Here is a 21,738-nt window from a genome sequence, read left to right on the forward strand (position 1 = left end):
TACAGATTATAGCCACCAGTATTAATACCATATTTTACCACTTCGTTCGCTGCATTTCACAAGTTATGTTATATAAAGCCGTCTGACTAATTGTGTTTAGTTTTTCTATCTATTGAATAACATGCATTAGTCATGTCCTAAGGTGCTGTCCCTGGGCCACTGTACCCTCAGATCGGTCTCTCCTCTTAATACTCTCACTTCCTCTGCCGTCCTTCCTGGCACCACGTCCAAGACCCATTCTCCTTTTTGCCTCGTGAAGAGGAAGTAGAGTAGTTTATTTTAGTGTTGCGGCTTCTACAAGTGTCACAACATCAGAGATTCCCAGTGACCTGGCTCGGATACATAGAAACACAAATAATGGCCAAGGATGACAAAAGAAGATAATCTGAGAAACATTTGCAATGTTCACTAAAACTGATCACCTATCATCATTCTTTACCTTCTGTCTGTCCCCAATTTTTTTGTGGGCGGGGATATTACAAGCTGTAGCCAAGGAGAGTATCGGACAGCTCAGAGCTCGCACAGAATATTTCAGATCAGCGTGCTAGTCTTGTGCGACCTATTCACTCGTGTGATTATGTTACAGAGGAGAGGACAGGGGGAAATTGAATGGAGGGAAGTCACAGGCTAAGAGTTACACAGCGGAAGGACAGGATCCTCCCAACAGTACAGAGTAGTGATGTGAAGCGCCCTCACATTGGAGGGTTATTGTGATGCCAAACACGCTTCTGTAATACAAGGTTTATGAAACCCAAGTGTTTTGAATTAAGACCAACAAGGAAAATGATCCCATGAACAACGACCAGAAGAACACTTCAAAATTTTTCCTTTTTCTGACATTAGTTAATTTTACAACACATTTTAGAAAATAGAGGATTAAAAATCCCAACGCTAACACCATTTCCCAGTCGCGTTCTTTCCTCGTTTGCCCAGCACACCAGACACTGGTCTTTTCTTGGTTTCTAGAGGGTTTTATTACATGTCGTTGTTTGCATTCTGGGGCAGTGCTCTCACATGCGACATCGCAACTTCAACAGCTTTGTGCTTTTGTTATAAAAGAAAGTTCTGGAGCCGCGTGTGGGCTGATGGGACCGTCCTGAGAAGGGACTAGACCATCCGCTGAAAACTGGTCATAGCTTCCTCCACCTTCTGGTATTCTGTCTCAAACTGTTTCATCTGGGTGAAGACAGAAAGTGTTCATGAACGAGAGGGAAAACTTAAATATACAAAAAGGTCAAACAAAAAGGAAGAGAGAGGAATGTGCGGAATCCATATTTAAGGATTCAGCCGAATACCAAATCCTTTTCCATATTATTCTGAACTAGGCCCTATCCCTAATTTACATATCATTAGACAGGAAAGAAATCAGGCTTTGGATAATGAAAATCAGCCGGTCCTGAGGCTACTTCCAGCACTTAGCAGTATGCACAAATTACAATCCAAATCCTATGACATAGAAATGAAAGCATAAAAAGGGACAAAACAAATAAGAAAAAAAAAAAAAAAAAGACAGATATAGAGGTGATAAAATGATAGACGATGGCACAAGAGGTATTTTTCAAAAAAACTAATTTCCCTTACACTTCACCTTTATCTGTAATACATTAAGTCAGTGCAAAACCTGGGGCAACAGATGCTGATATGGTTCAAAGATTAAAATGGGTTGTGGAGAGGCACAGCGCCACCTGCAGTTCAAAGCAGAGGCATGCTATCTGTGGCTCCTGAGCGACTGCTGAAGTCCAACATCCGCCATAGGGCAGATACATTACCAACAGCCCCAATCTCCTCCCGTCACCTTGTCGGAGTCTTGTTGTTGCACCACACGAGGGACCTTGGTCTGGTAATCTGCTCCACCCATCCGCTCGCGCATCTTTGCTAGCTGTCGGCCCAGCTCGATCTTTTTTACAGTCAGTTTGGCCAACTCCTTCTCCACATCGATTAGGCCCTGCCGGGAATATAGGGGGACTTTATTTTCCATAAAACAGGTGCATAGGCAACACATAACCACAATGACTCCGGTGTATAAACAACATCAAAGTCCTGCAGGGCTCACCTTGAGAATCAGGTAGACGGTGGCTTTATCAGCAGCGGTGTTGACCGCGCTCCACTCCGGAGCTGGGTCTGCAGGCTGTAAGATGACCAGAGAGCCAGAGGAAGAGAGGACGGTGATATATGGGGTGTAAGCAGCAACCACGGATTGGTTGGCATCATCATGACACTTCACGTAACCTGTAGGAACGAAAGAGAAGCACGCGTGTTCAATAAAGCAGAGATACAGCAGTAGGGAGGTCCTGATGCCAATGCCAAGTGCCCTCAAACAAAACAAATTGGACCACTGTTACTAGAATAGGTGACACTACCATAGCATGTTCTAGCATGTGTATTTTCCCCTCACAGCATTAAAGGACTCTCGTGGGAGTAACACACCCTCAATTCATCTTCCCTCTCTATGTATTTTCCAGGTTGTTACGCCTGGAGAATCTTGAAGACGGACTGGGGACAGCTGAGGTTGTCGATGAGTTGCCATCTGAACAAGTCACTGAATGCCATTGGTCGCCCAGACAACCGGCACAAACCCTGTTCAGTTCCAAACCCACTCGGGGGTGGGAAAAAAAATAATAAATCGATGACCACAACAGACTTGGGACAACCATGGTTTTACAGATGGGCCAGAGATAAACAGAGAGCGCCCTGTATCGTTTTTGTCCTCTAGATGCTATTACATACAAATATGTCATGGTACAGTGTACCGATTCAGACAATAGCAGTCTGAATAAAAAAAACAAACACTGAAGCGTCTTATCAGCACACCTAGGCTACCATTATTAAGAAAAATCAGAGACCCAGCCTCCCTTTGTCATAAATGCCCTAGACATTATTTACAAATAGTGGTGAGGGGAGAAGTCCCTAGGGCATGGATGTCATGTGATCATTCAGAGCCAATGTACAGAAAGCTGGCAGCCGAATGATGTCACAGGTTGTTTCTCAGGAGCCCAGTGAGCATGCTCCCGGGTAATGGGTTACAGCACGCTCAGGTCACCCTGCCACTGCTGGATTTAGATGGATATAAAAATGCAGACGCTTAGTTCATCTCAGGTCAACTCAAATAAATTAAGAACAAACAAGTTGTTCTTAATTTTATGTATTTATGGCTATATACTGTTGATGTGCAACCAGTATTTATGCTGTAGTACGCTCCCTTCATATAGACATATTTTAGGGCAAAGTCTAAAGTCTGCACTGACCGCACCTTGATGGCAAATAATGCACTATATACATTTATCACACTCAAACAACGTTCTACAGCTAACGTTACCCGGGAGTTTGGTCTCTGGGTGAAATATTCACAGCGTTCTACTCAGAATTCTTTTTTTAAAAGAACATTAGGGAATATTAAGCAGCAATAAAAGCCACAATGTTACTTTAGAACACATGATAGAAAAAAGTACAAATGGTTACTATGAAATATGTAACCTAAAGAAAGGACCATATATATTAAACAAACAATCTTCATTCCAAAGAGCTTTAAAATCAAATCTCATTGGTATCATTTTTATTTAAAAATCAAGATAGAAGGAACGAGACACGCTAGTAATGCTATAAAATATAAAGAATAAATCCTGAACAGAAGCCTATATAGCTGCTCGTAATACTACAGGCTCATCATCAACAGTGTAAATAGTGAATCCTTCATTGGTAGTGAAACACATTGGAAAAGAACCCTGCTATTATTAATACATCCTTATATGAAAAAAATCATTGGTCCGTTTGGTTATGCATTTGGACACGCTTGCACAGATTGGGAGGAAACCAACGCAAAGTGGTCCAGTTGGATCCTGGCCAGGTTTTAGAAGGGGTTAGGGTCCCGGTCAGACCTCCCGTTGGTGTACGCCGGGCAGAACTTTGACCCGGGGAGCCTGTTCTGGGCCTTCCACTGGATGGACTTGGATCACATTTAATATAAAAACAAAAACGACACTAGGCAGCCACCTCATGGGTGTGTTGGAAGAGCTGCTAAGCTGCTTATTATTTTTTTTCCCCTCATTTACAATACACCTTACCTCATTCCCCCCAAGTTGCAAGTCCCTGGCAGCAGTACAGAGTGGTCCCGTTTCAACTGGGGTGTGGCCTCGTATCGCCACAATGGGGGCTGCCTAGTGCTGTAAAGCGCCAGGCTGCCCATTAGATATCTCCCTTTTCCGACATTCCCACCCGCGGGACAGAGCCCTAAATTCTGGACTGTTCCGCTGAAATTGGGAGGGAGCCCAACAGTAACTTTCCCAATTGATAGAACAGGTGAGACCTTTACATTTCCACACACCTCCCCCTACCCTACCTCCAGGTGCAAACTCCTGGTCCGTTTCCTCACCTCTCCTACTCCTACCTCCTTCACTTCAACACACACATGCTGGCTTGTTAATACTTATTTAAATTGGGCTTAACCATTAAGCTTTCAAGTAGACCCAAATTCCCATCCCAAATTAATATCATGGTGTGGTCGGTCCCCGTTATTGACATTTATGTCCCAGTTTTTTGGGGCAGGGTTCCTTTCCAAATGCTCTCATACTTTAATCACAATATTTGTTTATATAAATCATTCCTCTGTTCTGGCACTTCACCTACTCCTACACTGGGGCACATGCTGCCGCAGACAATGAAACCATGGGTTGGCGGTATAATGTATGGGGTCTGCAGATACTTGTAGTCACAGGCGATTTAAATATCAGAACTATTTGGGGACATTATTTATAGATGATATTATCAGACATATGTAATAATAATCACCTTATACCAGGAATGCTCATTACACAATAAACACTGGTGTATTGTACTCACAGTCAGCCTTGGTCTTGGTGAGATTATAATCAGCCCGCAAAGACCGAATCGACTTTACAATAAGCAAAACAAGATCCATATTTCTCTCAACTTCCTCATCTCGCCAATGGAACTGTAGACATAACAATAGAAGTTAAAATAGGGTTCTTTACAAAACACTGTTTATCCTACCTAACCAAGACCCTCTACCCTAACACACTTGCCCACCTGGGATCATCTCCCATGCACCATTCTCGTCCAGCCCACCTGGGATCATCTCCCATGCACCATTCTCGTCCAGCCCACCTGGGATCATCTCCCATGCACCATTCTCGTCCAGCCCACCTGGGATCATCTCCCATGCACCATTCTCGTCCAGCCCACCTGGGATCATCTCTCATGCACCATTCTCGTCCAGCCCACCTGGGATCATCTCCCATGCACCATTCTCGTCCAGCCCACCTGGGAGCATCTCCAGCGCACCATTCGCCCGACCCACCTGGGAGCATCTCCCGCGCACCATTCACCAAGCCCACCTTGGAGCATCTCCCGCGCACCATTTACCAAGCCCACCTGGGAGCATCTCCCGCGCACCATTCACCAAGCCCACCTGGGAGCATCTCCCGTGCACTATTCACCAAGCCCACCTGGGAGCATCTCCCACGCACCATTCGCCCGGCCATACTGGAACAGTCAAACACACACACACACACACACACACACACACACACACACACACACACACACACACACACAATTCAATTAGCCCACCTGGCACAGTCAATCAACCACAGACACCATTCCTCTGGCATCATCTTCCACACACACTGTTCACCTGGCATTGCCTCTCACACACAGAGCTCACCAGGTCATCCTGTCCTCTACTTTGAAGACAGAATAATTAAGTTGTTAGAAAAAATATCCAGAAAGGTTCGATCTTAAGATAGTATAAGACACAGTCTATGTTCACATAGTTTATACTTCCTGATAACCCGTCTCCCCTTAGTTGCAAGTTAAATTCCCCCTCTCCCCATCACACAATTCACCATCGCTCCTGAGTCTAGCACGTCAGAAGTGTGGCAGTGCTCACCTCAGTAGTCTCAGGGTAAGGAGTGACACAGATACTGGGGAACTGTTGGGAGGAACGTCTGGGGAGTCTCTGGTAAAGCTCTTCTGTGATAAATGGCATGAAGGGGGAAAGAAGACGGAGACCGGCATCCAGACACGTGTACAGAGTGTACTGTGCTACTGCTATGGCGGTTTCATCCGAGCCGGAGAACACAGGCTTCAAACACTCCTGAGAACACGGATAAGTAGAGAATGAAGAGACAAGTGAAGTCACGAATAAAGAAGAGTATCACAGAAGAAGGGAGGGAGGAAAGAAGCCGATAGATAGGGAGCAGATAAAACTAAACAATGGACAAAGAGGAGGATAAGACAATCATGGACAAGACAGCACAGATCAGGAAGGAAACACAGAGGTTTGCCGCCCTAAGTCATCAATGGTGGAGCACGAGAAGATAAAGCAAGAGACCGAGAACCATTAGAAACGAAAGCCAGAAAAATAAAAAAAATAAAACATTTTCTTACAAGATAGACGTCACACAGATCATACAGCCAGAAGTTGTACACCGCTGTCGTGATCCCAGGGAAATCATAACTGTGAAATCCGGCGTTGCACAGATCCACCGCCAGACTGAGGCGGCTTAAGATCCAAAGGTCCACCAGGCTTTCCTGCCCCGAGGGCTGAAACAAATAAATCAAGACACAGCATTTCTTAACATCCTTATAGAATTAAAAATGATATTTTTAAGAATGATATTTCATTACGCTGCAGTCCATTTTATACATTTGTGTTATTGTGTTTCTTTATCCTTACAATTTATTTCCTCATCCAAATTGGGGAGCTGAAAAGTGTTAATGCATGTGGCAACATCCAGTGAGCAACTTATTTTCTATGTAAACAGATCCAGACATTAAGATCTGGTAAGTTCTGCTTTATGGCTAATGTCACACGGGTGCTTTCTGTACCTTTAATATAGTACTGGCACGAATAAACAAACAATGTCATTTAATTATTACTGCCACGCTCGTGGTCATACAATATCTACACGCTGGGCCTGATTTATCTGCAGACGCAGTCCCTTTGCGCGCCGTGTCTTGGGTGAAATAACCGAGAATGGTCAGAAACGGATATTGCACCAATGAATGCAATTGCATGTAAAACAAGTCTGAATGCAAATGACACTAAGGACTGCCTTCGACTTAAAGAACGGAATGTAGGAGGGAAGCGTCGGATGAAGGCAGCGTACAGTAAGGGCGTACCAAGGGTGTGCTGGGGAAGATGCGGCCAATTCAAGTCCGGGGTTTCTCTAAAGTACTTTCTTTAGCCGTATCATTTGCACCAGCTACAGTGCAAGTGTAAGTGTGACTGATGGCGATGACTGAGACATCTTAGTCTTTGTTTTAAATACTTTGTGTGCCACTAGATGGCACAGAACATGTGTATGCAAGTAAGATATATACATATAACCTATGTATAGTAATAATTAATAACACCCCAATTTCTGTTAAAAAATAAAATATAAAGTTTTTGTTTAACATTTCTATTAATGATTATAGTATGGAGAGTTGTTAATTTATTTTAGAAAATATTTTTTGTGCATGCTTTCTGATTGGACCTTGTATGTGTTCAGCAAGTAATGTTTAGACAGAGCGTGCGGACACCCAGAATCAAATGGAAGCAGATCCTGAGATCCGCTTCTATTAGAATATGGTCGGAACTACGCGCAGGTTCCGTGATCGTTTTTTAATTGAAAGTTCCGACGTCAGATGAGGATTCAGGCCCACAAAGACCATGTGACACTACCCTCTTGTGCATACATACACACAGGCAGAAAGTGGGATCATTGTGTGGAGCATTTGGTAATGGTGTAAAGTGACTTCTCATTCGTAATATTGAGGTTTTATGTTAAATAATCCAAAGCCACTCATCAGTGCGAACAAAGCCACAATAGTGGGAGAGCCCCTGAAACACAGACATAAGATTGTAAAACACTCCACTCACCAGGGACGAGTCAGAGGGGGTAAATTTATCTCCAAGGCCTCTCATAGCAAACTTAGTTGCGTTCCAGAGTTTGTTGCAGAAATGGCGATAACCAAGAATCCTGTTTACATCCAGGTTAATGTCTCGGCCTGAGAAAGGAAGATGGCAACATTAAACCCCCCCCAAACTAAGTTACTATTAAACACTCTAAGACGCTCCCAAATTGCTGTACCCTGATCATATACACAAGTACTATACGCACCCTGGCTGGTATAGGCGCACAAAGCGAATCTTAGGGCGTCTGTTCCACATTCCGGAATTCCGCTGGGGTAGTCAGATTTCTGAGGGGGACAGGTAAGAGATTTGGCTTAGTTGATGCTAAGAATTAAATACAAAAAGTCTAATTAGATGAAGACTCACCTGCCCTTCCTTGGCTCTCTCCAGCTCAGCAGGATCCAGGTTACTCTCGAGGAGTTGAGCGTGTAGACCCTGGGAGAAGAGATGGAAAGATCAGGAAATCAGGGTTATCGGCATGGTCATCTTTGTCTCTCCGTGGTCCCAGACCCTCGTCATGTCCTTACCTGCAGAGTGATTCCTTTGATCACATCCAGGGGATCAATGACGTTCCCCAGAGACTTACTCATCTTACGTCCATGAGCATCACGTACTATGGCATGGAGGTACACCTGCGAGGGAGGAGCAGACAATATGAGAAATAATATCAGTAGAAGGGACAACAGAGCGGAGACCGGTTAGGTAATGTTTTTCAGACTCCTATCTTGGAGTTGGCTTTGGAACAGAATTTTTAAGTAGTGTTTTTCCTTAAAATGGCTTGAAGGGACCTAACACTAAATGGCGTAGAAAGCTTTATCTGAGGAATGTAGTGAGCAGACATCTCGAGACTGTCCCAGAAATAACAACGGGTCCTTACCTCTTTGAAGGGCAGTTTCCCGGTTAGCGTAAGACCGAGCATCACCATTCGGGCCACCCAGAAGAAGAGAATATCATGGCCGGTCTCCAGGAGGGTGCCAGGGTAGAAAACCTTCAGGTCCTCAGTCTAAGGAAGACAAATACATCCAGTTTCACCATCCAATATAGTAATAACAAAGAGTTACTGTGCATGTAGAAAGGTCCATCGCCTGCACTCGTTGGGTGAAGGAACTTCCTCCTAGACTGTAACCAAGTAATTGTCATTTCTTTGTACGACAACAGTTTATATACAGGTGAACATCAACTCAACACGCAGTCAATACTACATCATATCGGTTACCACAGAGCGAGGATAGTCAATCACCTAGTATAATGCAGGCAGGCAGCGCAGTGTCACGCAGGCAGGCGGCGCAGTGTCACGCAGGCAGGCGGCACAGGCAGCACAGTGTCATGCAGGCAGGCGGCGCAGTGTCACGCAGGCAGGCGGCGCGGTATCTTGGGTGAGGATAGTCGCACCGCTCGGTCTAGTATAATCCAGACAGTGGGTGAGGACCATCACTATGCCACATCTAATACAAATCAAGTGTAAATATAGGGAGTGCTCAGAAATGGCCCCCTAAGTGTGCAAGAGCTGTAAATCACCTAGACACAGCGGTGAAATGACATGTCTCAGTGAGGTCATTAGTTTCAAGTGATCTGATTGGTTGTATTCCCATGATCAGTGCAGCCCATAAAAGGGCTGTGTATCCACTGTGCATAGACGGAAAATGCACTAAAGCTACAAGTTTCCTTGGAGACTTTAACAAATGGAAAAACAAACAATAAGGCGACAGCTGGATCTCGTCCAATTTGGCTGCAAACGTGAGTGACCAAACTGGACCCTCACCCACGTCTGCCCGAGTGTTCATGCCTAGCAGCAACATAAGCCCATATGCCTGCAACTAACAGAATGACCAATCTCCTTACCTCATTGGGCCAACCGAAGATGGAGAACGGGAAGATTCCGGAAGAGAACCAGGTGTCAAGCACGTCCTCATCTGAAGCACAAAGGAAAACAGGGGTAGCACTGAGATTGGGGATAGCAAACTGAGTATTCCCTAGAAGACTTACACCGCAGAGGTGTCATAGCCGCTATCTCATGTGCTCCAACCATTTATATCACCCTATACCAAAACACACTCTAAGCCTTTGCTGATAAGAACCCATCCACAATACCCCAAGTCTGTATGTTTTCTGCTGACTGTCCTATATGAACCCTGCTCTGCATTATTCACAATCACCGTTCTAGAGGCGTTACTTTGTACATAACTCAGTGTAAGTTTCACTAATGGCTCCTTTTCGGCAGGTAATATCCTAGTGCAGGCACCGTGTAATGCCAGACATAAGGGCCTCACCTTGTCTGAGTGACACTTTTTCAGCAGCCACGTTGAATTGTTTGGCGGCTTTGTTCCTCACCTCCTCCTCTGAGCGGCCGCTGATCCAGTACTTGCCATCTGTATCCTGTGCGGATAAATGGCATGGTCAATGTATGGTCCACTCATAGCCAATGGCGTATACATGACAGCCACAACTCTGTTTACTGCCAACCAAACATCCAACCCATTTACAATCACTGAGCTAACCACACACACACACACAGTGCCAACCAAGTTCACCTCTCCTGGCGGCACAGACGGGTCATTAATGGTAACAAAGTAGGCCGGGATTCGGTGACCCCACCACAGCTGCCGTGAGATGCACCAATCCCTAGGGAAAGAAATAAAACATAACTGAAAGGAAGACTTATAGGAATGCCAGAGAGGAATGAGATTGGAAAACTGCAGATTTGAAATGACGAGAGAAAGAAGAGTTACTTCCTGATGCTCTCTGCACAATGAGTGATCACATAACCGCTCACCTTATGTTGTCCATCCAGTTGAACCAGGTCTTCTTGTGGAATTCGGGAATGATTGACAGATGTCCGTCACGCACAGCATCAGCAGCCCTCTTCCCCATCTCATCACACCACACGTACCACTGAGGCTTTAAGAGGGGTTCAACTATGTCCTTGGAGCGGCTGAGGAGAGCGCACATAGAGACTTATTAATAAGATGACCTCACTGCTCCAGAAAGTTAATATATAAAACGTGTCCATGGATATTTTAAGACATTAATACCAACATTTTTTTTTCGTCTTGTTCTTTGTCACCCAACGACAACAGTTTGGATATTTTAACAAACGGGGTAAATGTATACAAAATGTAAATTGTTCTGACATTGAGGGTATACGCCACTGGTCTTTGAGTGACTGTTACCTGCAGACAGGAACCACCATCGGATTGTCCTTTATCGCCTTAAACAAACCATTTACTTTCAGAGCCTCCAAAACAGCTTTCCTGGCCTCAAATCGCTTCATTCCCTAAAACATGAAACAAGAGTCACAGCTCTGATCCAGAGACGGAGTGAGAAAGGAACTGTTTTACTTCAAATATAAAAGTATTATTGTGGCATAACTGAGGGGCAGAGAAAGGGAATGAAATTCAGAATTCCATAAACAGAAGGGTGAGGAATAATCCCGATACTCATCCTCATTTCCTTACCAAGAACGCCTGAGGCACGTTGACCAGCAGACCATTGTCGTCCATGATGTTAATAAACTCCAGGGAGTGTCGCATCCCAACCTCATAATCTGTCTGGTCATGGGCGGGGGTGATCTTCACAGCTCCTGAAACAGGGGAAGGGGGGGGGGGGGGGGGGGGGGGGGAGGGGAAAAGCAGAGAAGAAGGGGGTGAGATAAGGGCCCATGGGTCATTTAGGAGCCACAAATATAGAAAGCCACAAAGAAAAGACCTATTTTTATGCAGTTACAGCCAGTTTAACGGGAAGGAGCAATGTATGCACAAGTGAGCCTACTTTTGTACCGACATGCTAAACGAGACTTCATTTTGTGGGATGAAATTTAAACCAGATAAAAGAGTGCAGGACAGATTTTTAGTGGCGTGCCCTACTTCTAGACAGGACACGGGCTCTTTCCTCCACCACCTTGGAGGTACCAGAAATCACACTATACTTTAAAAGGGACTTTGAAGTGAAATTTCACTTGTTACATTGTGCACATTTAAAGATGTATTTGCGCAGCAATAAAGACAAGTGTAAATTGATTTTATGGGAGGACCAGAAAATGGGAGCACACATTAAAAAGCGCTACAGGGACAAGTAGGTGAGCACACATAGGAGCACCCAAAGTTTGCACATTTTGTGGGGGGGTTAAATGACCCTTAATATTTTGTAGCTATCGACACCACTAACCTGTGCCGAAGCTCATATCCACAAACTCATCAAAGACAATCGGAAGGAGACGGGAGGCGAACGGATGAACCACGTACTTCCCTCTTAAGTGCTGTAGGAATCAGAGACAATGCATTAGATTTGGTAAATTAACCTGTTCCCTATCAGTGACTTCTTGACAGTCTTCATTAAAAAAAAACCAGTAGCCCCAAATCTATAAAAGTATTGTAGGGACCCTAGAGATAAACTTTCATGGAAACCCATCGCACCTGATACCGCTGATCCTGTGGATGTACAGCCACTGCCGTGTCCCCCAGCATGGTCTCCACTCGAGTGGTGGCCACCACAACCTCCTCACCTACATGGACATCCGTAGAAGACACGGGGTGAGCAGGTGGAGTAGAAACAGTCACAGGATACAGAACTCATCCACAAGGGAAATGAAAACTCAAAAGTTTATATTAATCTCACCTGTATCTTGTACTTTATAAGCAAACGAGACCAGTACTCCAAACTCCACAGCCTCCTTGTACCCAGGCACAGGCAGAACCGTGCGACCCGTCAGCTCCTTCTTGTCCACCTACAAAACAGCAATCCGGGAATGTCACACAATTCTGGCCCAATGGACCAATTCCTGCTGTTAACATTCACCACTCATTATGTCCTTCACCACTCCCCTATTAATGGCAAGACAGCAAATCAATAGGGTTAATGAATAATTAACAGCACGAATAAATAACAATAATTTCATCCCAAAAAAAGGCATGTTTGTCCACACTATTTTTTTTTATTTTATTAAACATGGAGTCTACACGCCCTTAACCTCACTGGCATGTCAACTGTCTTACAGTTATATGTACTGATTTTTTTGACCCTGCAAACCCTATTCACATCTGTTTTCTAGAGAAATAAACTAAAACTCTTTCTTATGTGTCATATTTTTATACAGAATCCAGATGCTTGGAACGGCCAAATTACCAAAAACATATCCATGAAATCTTTTAGGGTATTAGGCTACCAAAGGAGAAATAATGGGCTTCAATTATTATGTGCCTGAACACTCCTCCCCCCCCCCCCCCCCACTCCCCCTAAAAAAACAAAAAAAGTTACAGCCCTCATAACTGTAATAGCTCAATTTAGGACAAGCTCTGGTATTTATATTGGCAGGGTATCAAAATCCTAAAGACTGCTGCCAGTGGTAGGATAAACCGCAATTGGAAGACTACATGAATTGATGAATAGCTTGAAATTGGATTGCACCGAATGACAGGAACAAACCATAACCCACATTTTACACTTCCAATATCTGAATAACCTCTTCCAAATGACTAACCAATGATGATCACTTAAGCAAACTCCATCTTGAAGCTCCGAGACAGGACAGAGCAGTCATAGATCAGTAGGCTTATGCAGCGGCAGTGATCTCAGCTAGTTGATTTAGTTGGTTGCTGTGGATTTATTTAGAGAAGAAAACTAGTCTAGGACAACTGAAACTCATCTGGGCCTCCCAGGAGATCAATGTGACTATTGCCCCCACCACCATCCATATCATGGTCACAAATAGAACAAGGCGGATACAATTCTACACAATAAATATATGGACATAAAGATCTCCAATGATTCCACAAGTTTACAGGTCCTGGCTACACCCTCAGATTAGAAACCAGAATTGGGCTTTCTGGCGAGTCCCATCTTTTTTTTTTTTTTAACCAAATATTGCCCGTCCATCTATTCCTCACCTCTATATCCGATATGGCAGAGTTAAGAGTACAGGACCAATTGACGAGCCGCTTGCTGCGATAGATCATCCCGGTTTCGTGCAGGCGGATGAAGGCTTCTTGCACAGCTTCCGATAGTTTCTGATGACAGAATGAGAACATAAGAAAGTGAGAGATTGTGGAAGAGCGAGAGGAACCTACAGGAACAGGACAGATTCTCACCGGCTCCATAGTGAAACAGGCTCGATCCCAATCCAGTGAGCTACCTAAAATCCTCAGCTGGTGATAGATTCGGTCACCTTTTCTGAAGAGAGAACGTAGGAAAGATGTAAAACCCACTTGAACCGTGAACGATATAATGGTGCCTTCACCCCAATGTGACTCACTCTCTCTTCCACTTCCACACCTCCTCTATGAAACCTTCTCTGCCCAGATCATGTCGGGTCTTTCCATTCTCTCTCCAAAGCCTCTTCTCCACCACCACTTGGGTAGCGATCCCTGCATGGTCACAACCAGGATTCCACAGAGTCAGCTCACCACGCATACGATGCCTGGAAGTAACGTGGTCAGGGCTTATAGAAGCAAGCTCAACACACCATGTTATTGTAATGGAACCATCACATGCAACTGAATATTTTGCATCCCACTTTATGAACAATATTAAAGACCAATCCATATTCTTTCACTTGGTGGTTTTTGGCCACCTCCTTCTGTAACATATTTTATCAATTTCCTACTACCATCTTTGCTACAAAACAATAATAGTCATTCTTCTTCTACCTGTATCTCTCATCACTTCCCACATAGTCTTACTCTTGTCTCTGTTTTCCACCTCGTGTACTCACCAGCGGGTCAGGCCGTCCTGGATGGCGTTAGTGAGGGCATGTCCAAGATGGAGAGATCCGGTCACATTTGGGGGAGGGATGCACATCATGAACATGCCCTTCTCACTGGGCTGGGAGACACTGGTTCTCTGTAACACAAGAACGAGGGAGCTGATCCGCTGTCCACTTTCAATACCCAGTATGGATGCAATTTATCTGGGATCACCACTATCCCAGCGACGTACAGCGTGCATGCGGCTAACAATGGATAATTTGAGGACGTTGCATGAAGCAGTGGTAGCAAGCATAGGGGTATATCTTAAGAGGCCACTCATCCTACCTATGGCTCTCCAATGTGGCTGCATATGACAACCGCAGAGGTTGGATGGAACCTCCGCGGTTATGTACAATATCCCCAAAATGAAACACGATCACATAGTCATAACTCAGACATGCAAACCATGTGAAGGCAAGCTAATTAGTAATGATTAGGAGGGGCCAATGATCTAGTCCTGTCACCTCTATAATACAGGGATTACACAGAGCCTTCTACCTGTAGAAAACCACATGGAATACGTGGGCTCAGGATTTGGGAACTATACCAAGCTGGGGAAATATACCCAAGTCTTATAGAATATTAATATAGAATGAATAAGCCGCTGTCCTTATACAACCGGCAAAGAAGATCCACGATGTTGGCTTGGAACTCACCCCATACTCCGGCTTGAAGAATCCTTCCTTCTCCCACCACTGGTACCAGGCAGCCTCCACATACTGTGGACTGTAGGAATCCGGCATGGCACCAGAGACATCTAATAGTACAGACCAGGGGGAAGAGGTTGAGACTGATGGAAGCCAGAGAGTCAACAATGGCAAATTACAGAACAATATCCGCACAAAACTTGTCTGCCTCCCTTGTATTACCCAACAAGCAAAGGGCCGGGAAACTCTGCTGAAATATAACATTTCTATACAACGGGGATTCTTTTAGTAAAATGTGCCAAGAAAAAAAAAACAATTAAGCCCAATAAAAAAACAAACCCCTGCAAAACTGCTTGGGCACTTAAAATGAACTTGAGGGGGGAGGGGTTTGGACAGGGGAGGAGCTTCAGTGTTTCAGTGTTAACTATTAAGTGCCTGGTTCCTGCACCCTCACCTCAACCCCAAGGTAGCAGGATGAGGGAAAAATGTCTGGAGCTCACAATGGGGGTTGTAATATTCAGCCAGTACAGTACAGAAGGATTTATTATCTCTCTAGGTTATGCACTGTACCATAAGTTTTGTGCATGAACTGCACATTAGCCAGTCTGGAACTACCTGGTGACAGAGTGGTCATTTACTGATGTCCGGTAAAGCCTGCATTGGAGGCGATCCTATTTGGATGGAACACTCAGGTGATTGATAGAGGATGACTATTACAATCGCCATTATGACCAAGGATATTTTGTATTGCGCTTTATAGCTATACAATTGTATTTTTCGCACACTTTCTATCATGCAAGAAGTCCTTTTGTAACTGCATTAATAAATATTATGTTTTAGCAGACTGTATAGTAACATCCTTATTTTGATTGAACTTAGTGAGGACCTGCCCGAAACTCTAATCTGCATTTTGAGTGCAAACTCCTACACAGTGAAGTCCCCATTTTGCACTTTCGTGGATTATACAACTTTTCTTTATCATCAGTGGAAGTGTGCGATATAGTACCAGAATTCATGTTTTAGTAATGCAAAAGTGCAAAAATACTTACATACTGTATGCAGGACTATATATATATTTGCCCAGATTGGGTTAAATTTTTATTGCACAATTTTTTTTACAGAACGGCGACGGAGTGTAGACATTTTACATGCTGATACAATCTGTTTATCACCACACATCACTGTGATCTATTTCAGATTTCTTTGTGCATTTCCCTTGTTATAATAGACTTTAGGGGTGCCTTTAGAGTGTTCCATTGTTTTACACCATTATATTCTCTTGAAATACATAAACTGGGCCTTTACATGTGCATAGGTTTTTCCATTGTAAACTGCTTTCGTCTTACCTTTCTTCTCCCCTGGAGGTGTTGGGATATCATACACAATCACTCCGAGCTCTTTCTTGTCTTTCTTTTCAACCTTTGGTTTCTTTTGCTGTCGATCAAAGGTGGAAGAGAAAGGGCATAAGAAAAAGAAGAAAGGAATAAAACACAAGCTGGTGTTAGAAGTGGGATTCACTCGCCTCTGTAGGCTGGTCTTTTATTTTCTCCTGCTTCTGCTGAAACCGCTCCAGCTTCTCTTTTTTCTTGGACTCTTTCTTCAACTGGGCAGCCGTTTTGGGGGGACCAATAGGCAGAGCATTATCCGTGGTCTTGTGGTCAACCTTGGCGTCTGAATGGCCGGTATGGATCGAGTCTGTAATCATATTCTTGGGCTTTTTCAAACTGATCATCAAATATATCTAAATCACTCATCCCCACGTTTCATCCAACACTTTAATTTGACATATTCCCAGCTGTCTATCAATAATTTTCAAATTTGCAGGACTACTATACATATACCTTCCTTGTCTAGCTCTAGAATAGATGCGCTACACAACAGATCTTGGCAGGCAGCCAGTAGAGCGGTGTACCCATTGATACTCTTTAAACAGTTAACCATGGACATTGGAAAATAAATAGCAAAGGTTTACAAGTCATTGTTTTATCAATAGAGGTATATGAATATAAAAAAGGGAGAAAAGGTCCCCTTCTAAGGTCTCCACACAATAACATCTGTAGGGGACTATACGAGACTCTTCCACATTGTTGGACTATTTACATTCCTTGTATTACTATAACCATTTCCGTGTCACACGGGTGATATTACCTGTACTTAGCAGCGTCACATTTCCCACAATCTCTTTAAACTGCGGCTGGTTTACGCATGTTAAGAACCAGCGGGTGATATTAGGAAGAGACTGTCTGGTGGCAGGAGAGATGACCTGAGATGGACACAAGAGAACAGAGTTTACAAACAGGAAGCTGAAATTACACGTGCCAAGAGGAAAGGTGTGGATGGGGCAATACGTAGTGCATGTGGATGAAAAGTTATCTAGATAGGGGAAACAGATTGGGCAGACGGTGGTAAGCGGCTGCATGAGGAAGCAGGGAAAAACGTTACATACAGTTAACTGCACAATTATCCTATAACCCATAGAGGCCATACTCTATATTTGTTGTATGTAACATACACTTGATTGGTTACTTTTGCCTCTCGTGCTGTGTGAACTTTATTGTAGTTTATTATAGTGTTCCCATTGCCCACATACAAGGAACCGTTTTGAGGGATAACCAATAGCCATATAAATGCAGTCTATCAATTCACATAGAACCAGGGACATCACGGAGGCATGAAGAATAATTACAATGAGTCCTGTAACGATTATCATGGTGTGGAAATGGGAGAGTACTGTGACCTGGAGAAGTTACCTTGCTGAATGGGTGAATGAGACAACAGGACACGGCAATGTCTGCGATGCTCAGCCTCTCCCCTACTAAGTATGTGCGCACTTTAAGATGACTATCCAGCAACTCCAGTATTCTCTGCAGCTCCACATGAGAGCGTTCTTTTGTCTAAGAGAGAGAGAGATAGTAGTCTTAATACAAAGAGAGACTATGTACAATCTAAGGGAGGAAGCTTTTCATCTGCCATGTAGACAGCTCATTCTTACTGGAAACTGATTAAGCAAACAGCACTCATGTGCTGCAACTCATAACTACCAATCAGACATCAGCTTTTATTAGCCTAACTTGTACTAGACTGATGAAAGCTAGCAACTGATTGGTCCCCATCACCTATGGCCCATTTAGATTTAAATAGAACACTATCACGGCTTACCTGTTTATGGTCTATTCCGTAGGCGGCTGGCAGCACCTCCAATTCTGCATAGCTCACCCACTGCTTAATGAGAGAAAAGCCTCTGTGGTCCCGTCCTCCCGAGAGACTCTCAGGGGCCAACATGTAAGAGACAGCCCAAGCTCCCCATACGGAGCCAGTGGAGGGAGAAAGCAAGCATGGCAGTGGGAGCCCACGGGGCCCAGTCGCAACCTCTTGCACCTCGGGGCGAGGGTGAGGGGAGAACTGTCCAGAGACGCGCACCCAGATGCATCGTGGGTCTGAGATAGAAGAAAGGGGAAGGTAGAGTGTCGACATGGCGGCTGGGGAAAGCAAATACCTGCAGAGAAAAGTACAGAATATTGTTTATAGAGTTTATCTTTCTGTCATTTTGTCACAATCATTAATATACTCACTGGAAGCTTCAATCAATAAACAACTGTCAACTCTTCACATGTGTAATATCTCAGTTACTACAATATATAATGATGTTGTCTTTCTTTGACTTCATCATTAAGACGGGTCTGTCCTCCCGAAACAACACTAATCAGATACTGCAACAAAAAGGAAGCATACCACATAGCTAGATATTCATCATCATTTATTTATATAGCGCCACTAATTCCACAGCGCTGTACAGAGAACTCACTCACATCAGTCCCTGCCCCATTGGGGCTTACAGTCTTAATTCCTTGATATAGACACACACAGACCGAGAGGGGGAGACTAGGGTCAATTTTGATAGCAGCCAATTAACCTACTAGTATGTTTTTGGAGTGTGGGAGGAAACCGGAGCACCCGGCGGAAACCCACGCAAACACAGAGAGAACATACAAACTCTACACAGATAAGGCCATGGTCGGGAATCGAACTCATGACCCCAGCACTGTGAGGCAGAAGTGCTAACCACTAAGCCACTGTGCTGCCCTCATTATTCATATACCAGTCAGATGAATAAGGCTAAACCCTGGTGACAGATGGGTATTAGCTCCCTTACTGGCTGATATAATGCACAATGTATACAGATTGTTACATTCTCCTAACATCTGCTCTTGGCAAACACCACCTGAAGCTCTCCAGGAACTACAACTCAGAGTGTTACTGCTGGGACTTGCAGTTCCACAAGAGCTACAGAGTCACAACACTGCTAATACCTAGCTGAGAGGGATTAGAGATATGATGTAGCATAAACCTCAGTCATATCCTTATACACCCCCCACTGTTATCTCTCTACCCCCCTCCCCCTTGTTATTGCCCCCCTCACAGGTATTCCCCTCCCCCCATTCTCCCACTTTTCTCACTCACTTCTCAGCTCCGCTGTGATGACGTCACACACATGTCCCCACGTGTAGTCTCTTCCCGTCTTACTTCCCCTCTTGCCCTTCTTCCGCACACGTTTGTAAGGACCCCGGTTTGCCCACACTTAGCTGTCCTATATGCCAGAAATAAATTACGCCCCTGGCTCTTTCGCTCCTATATCGCCTTATTTTTGTTTAACACTCTAAACCGAAACGTAATAATACACATTAGAGTCCTAAACTGTTTCAACGTCTTTTATGTCATCCTTGTTGTTCATAGTGTTGGGATAGTTAAAAACTCTAAACTACGGAAAAGCTGCCCAAATAATCAAAGGTTCTTGTTTTCTGGATTTCTAAAACACAATGAAATGATTACATTTTTGATCAGGAACAGACGGGACATCTCTGTCTATAGAGCTGAAGCGACACCTGGCGGGACAGCCTTGTAACTGCAACCTGATGCAATAGAAACAGAAACAGAGAAATAGACTCTGACTGCAGAAAAGAAGCTACAGGTCTATAGACTGCCTGTGTTGTGAATGGGTTCTTAATGTATTCTAAGTCTTAACAATAGCAATGTGTTTGACCCAAGCATTCTATATTTATTTTACTGAATGAGTTCCCAGTAGTTTATTACCATTCTTCTTTCCTGACAATATGTGTCCCCTTGTTTTCAGAAATCATCTTATTTTTAAAAATGATGCATTTCTGAAACCCATTAATGCCTTTTGATATATTTGAATGTTTTTATCATATCACCTCTGTCCCCTTTCTCCCCTTAGCTGGACATAAAAGGCAAAACTTGTCTTTAAAGACATTGTTGTTTTAAATTTGCCCTGCAAAGTGGCAGAATATCGGCGACTTTAATACATTTACCCCAAGGTCTTAGGGGTATATTTACTAAACTGCGGGTTTGAAAAAGTGGAGATGTTGCCTATAGCAACCAATCAGATTGTAGCTGTCATTTTTTTAGAATGTACTAAAAAAAGGATATCTAGAATCTGATTGGTTGCTATAGGCAACATCTCCACTTTTTCAAGCCCGCAGTTTAGTAAATATACCCCTTAGTTTTCTATTACAGCCCATGTACCACTTTAGAAACCCTTCTCTAAATTCTTTTTCTCTCTTTTTTATTCATGTATTTTGGATGCATGGCCTTCAGAACTGTACAAAGTTCCAGTACACAAGGCATACCACCCAAAATTTTAGTAGTATGGGGGTGATTCAGTTAGCCGAGCCTGTTTCGCTCCCCTCTAATTACCTACATATCACATGGAAACATAACGTGCAAGGCTACTTCGGAACCTCATGGTTAATTGAATCGCCCCCAATAACTCCAAACACCATTCATTTTGTCTTCTGTGTTAGGATTTTGTATCCCACATGCATTCATTTACATTATGTTTTTTGTTTTTTTAAATTGAAGATTCCATACTTTAGTCCATTTTTATGTTGTCTATAATTCACTACACATGTGTTTTCTCCCTCTAGGGGTATGAACCCAGTTACAAATCTTTGTATTATCTGCAAAAAGACCTACCTTCCCTGGTAGACCACAGGTAATATCACTGCTAATATATTCCGCAATAACCGTGCACTGGAAAAGCCTGAATCAGAGCTGCCAGTAACCAGTTCTTCCTGTTTGACTAGAAATAGGAATATTCATCACACTACAAAGCTTGAATTTTCTTTAGATTGTTTAATGTTAAGGACTCAACCTAATATTTAAAATGTGACTGACTCACGCTTCTGTAAACTTTCTTTAAACGTGTACCTTGGCCCACGTTTCTTCACAGTGTGCAAACTTAGCCAATTGTGGCATGTAAAGGAGGGTAACATTAACAATACAATGTAAAGAATATACTATGCATAGTGCAGGAAGTTATACAGGAGGAGAAGGCCGTTTGCTAGACCATTGTGAGCCTCTACGACAAGAGGGTAAATGTATCAAGCTGAGAGTTTACTGGCGGGTCTGAAAAACC

At 43.7% G+C, this 21,738-nt stretch overlaps 1 protein-coding gene across 2 annotated transcripts; it reads right to left on the reverse strand.

The window, feature by feature from the left end:
- Positions 1-809: 809 nt before the first annotated feature.
- Positions 810-19,867, reverse strand: VARS1 (valyl-tRNA synthetase 1). 2 transcript variants are annotated; one of them, XM_075186609.1, is made up of 31 exons: positions 19,764-19,867; positions 18,462-18,798; positions 18,053-18,196; positions 17,451-17,565; positions 16,825-16,997; positions 16,649-16,736; positions 15,312-15,412; positions 14,622-14,749; positions 14,163-14,327; positions 13,999-14,080; positions 13,798-13,917; positions 12,530-12,638; positions 12,328-12,416; positions 12,080-12,170; positions 11,371-11,495; positions 11,086-11,189; positions 10,689-10,847; positions 10,447-10,537; positions 10,186-10,291; positions 9,758-9,828; positions 8,793-8,918; positions 8,443-8,547; positions 8,282-8,350; positions 8,124-8,202; positions 7,883-8,010; positions 6,406-6,561; positions 5,906-6,112; positions 4,837-4,948; positions 2,054-2,229; positions 1,796-1,945; positions 810-1,176 (listed from the first exon to the last, which is right to left on the reverse strand). In XM_075186609.1, exons 2-31 carry the CDS (start codon positions 18,774-18,776, stop codon positions 1,108-1,110), a joined length of 3,753 nt encoding a protein of 1,250 aa, XP_075042710.1. In that variant the 5' UTR covers positions 18,777-18,798; positions 19,764-19,867; the 3' UTR covers positions 810-1,107. The 2 variants fall into 2 exon arrangements, with proteins under 2 accessions (XP_075042710.1, XP_075042711.1); XM_075186610.1 differs by lacking the exon at positions 19,764-19,867 and adding an exon at positions 18,875-19,012.
- Positions 19,868-21,738: the final 1,871 nt, after the last annotated feature.

This window comes from Mixophyes fleayi, chromosome 9 (assembly GCF_038048845.1).
Source record: "Mixophyes fleayi isolate aMixFle1 chromosome 9, aMixFle1.hap1, whole genome shotgun sequence".
Classification (NCBI taxonomy): Eukaryota; Metazoa; Chordata; class Amphibia; order Anura; family Limnodynastidae; genus Mixophyes; species Mixophyes fleayi.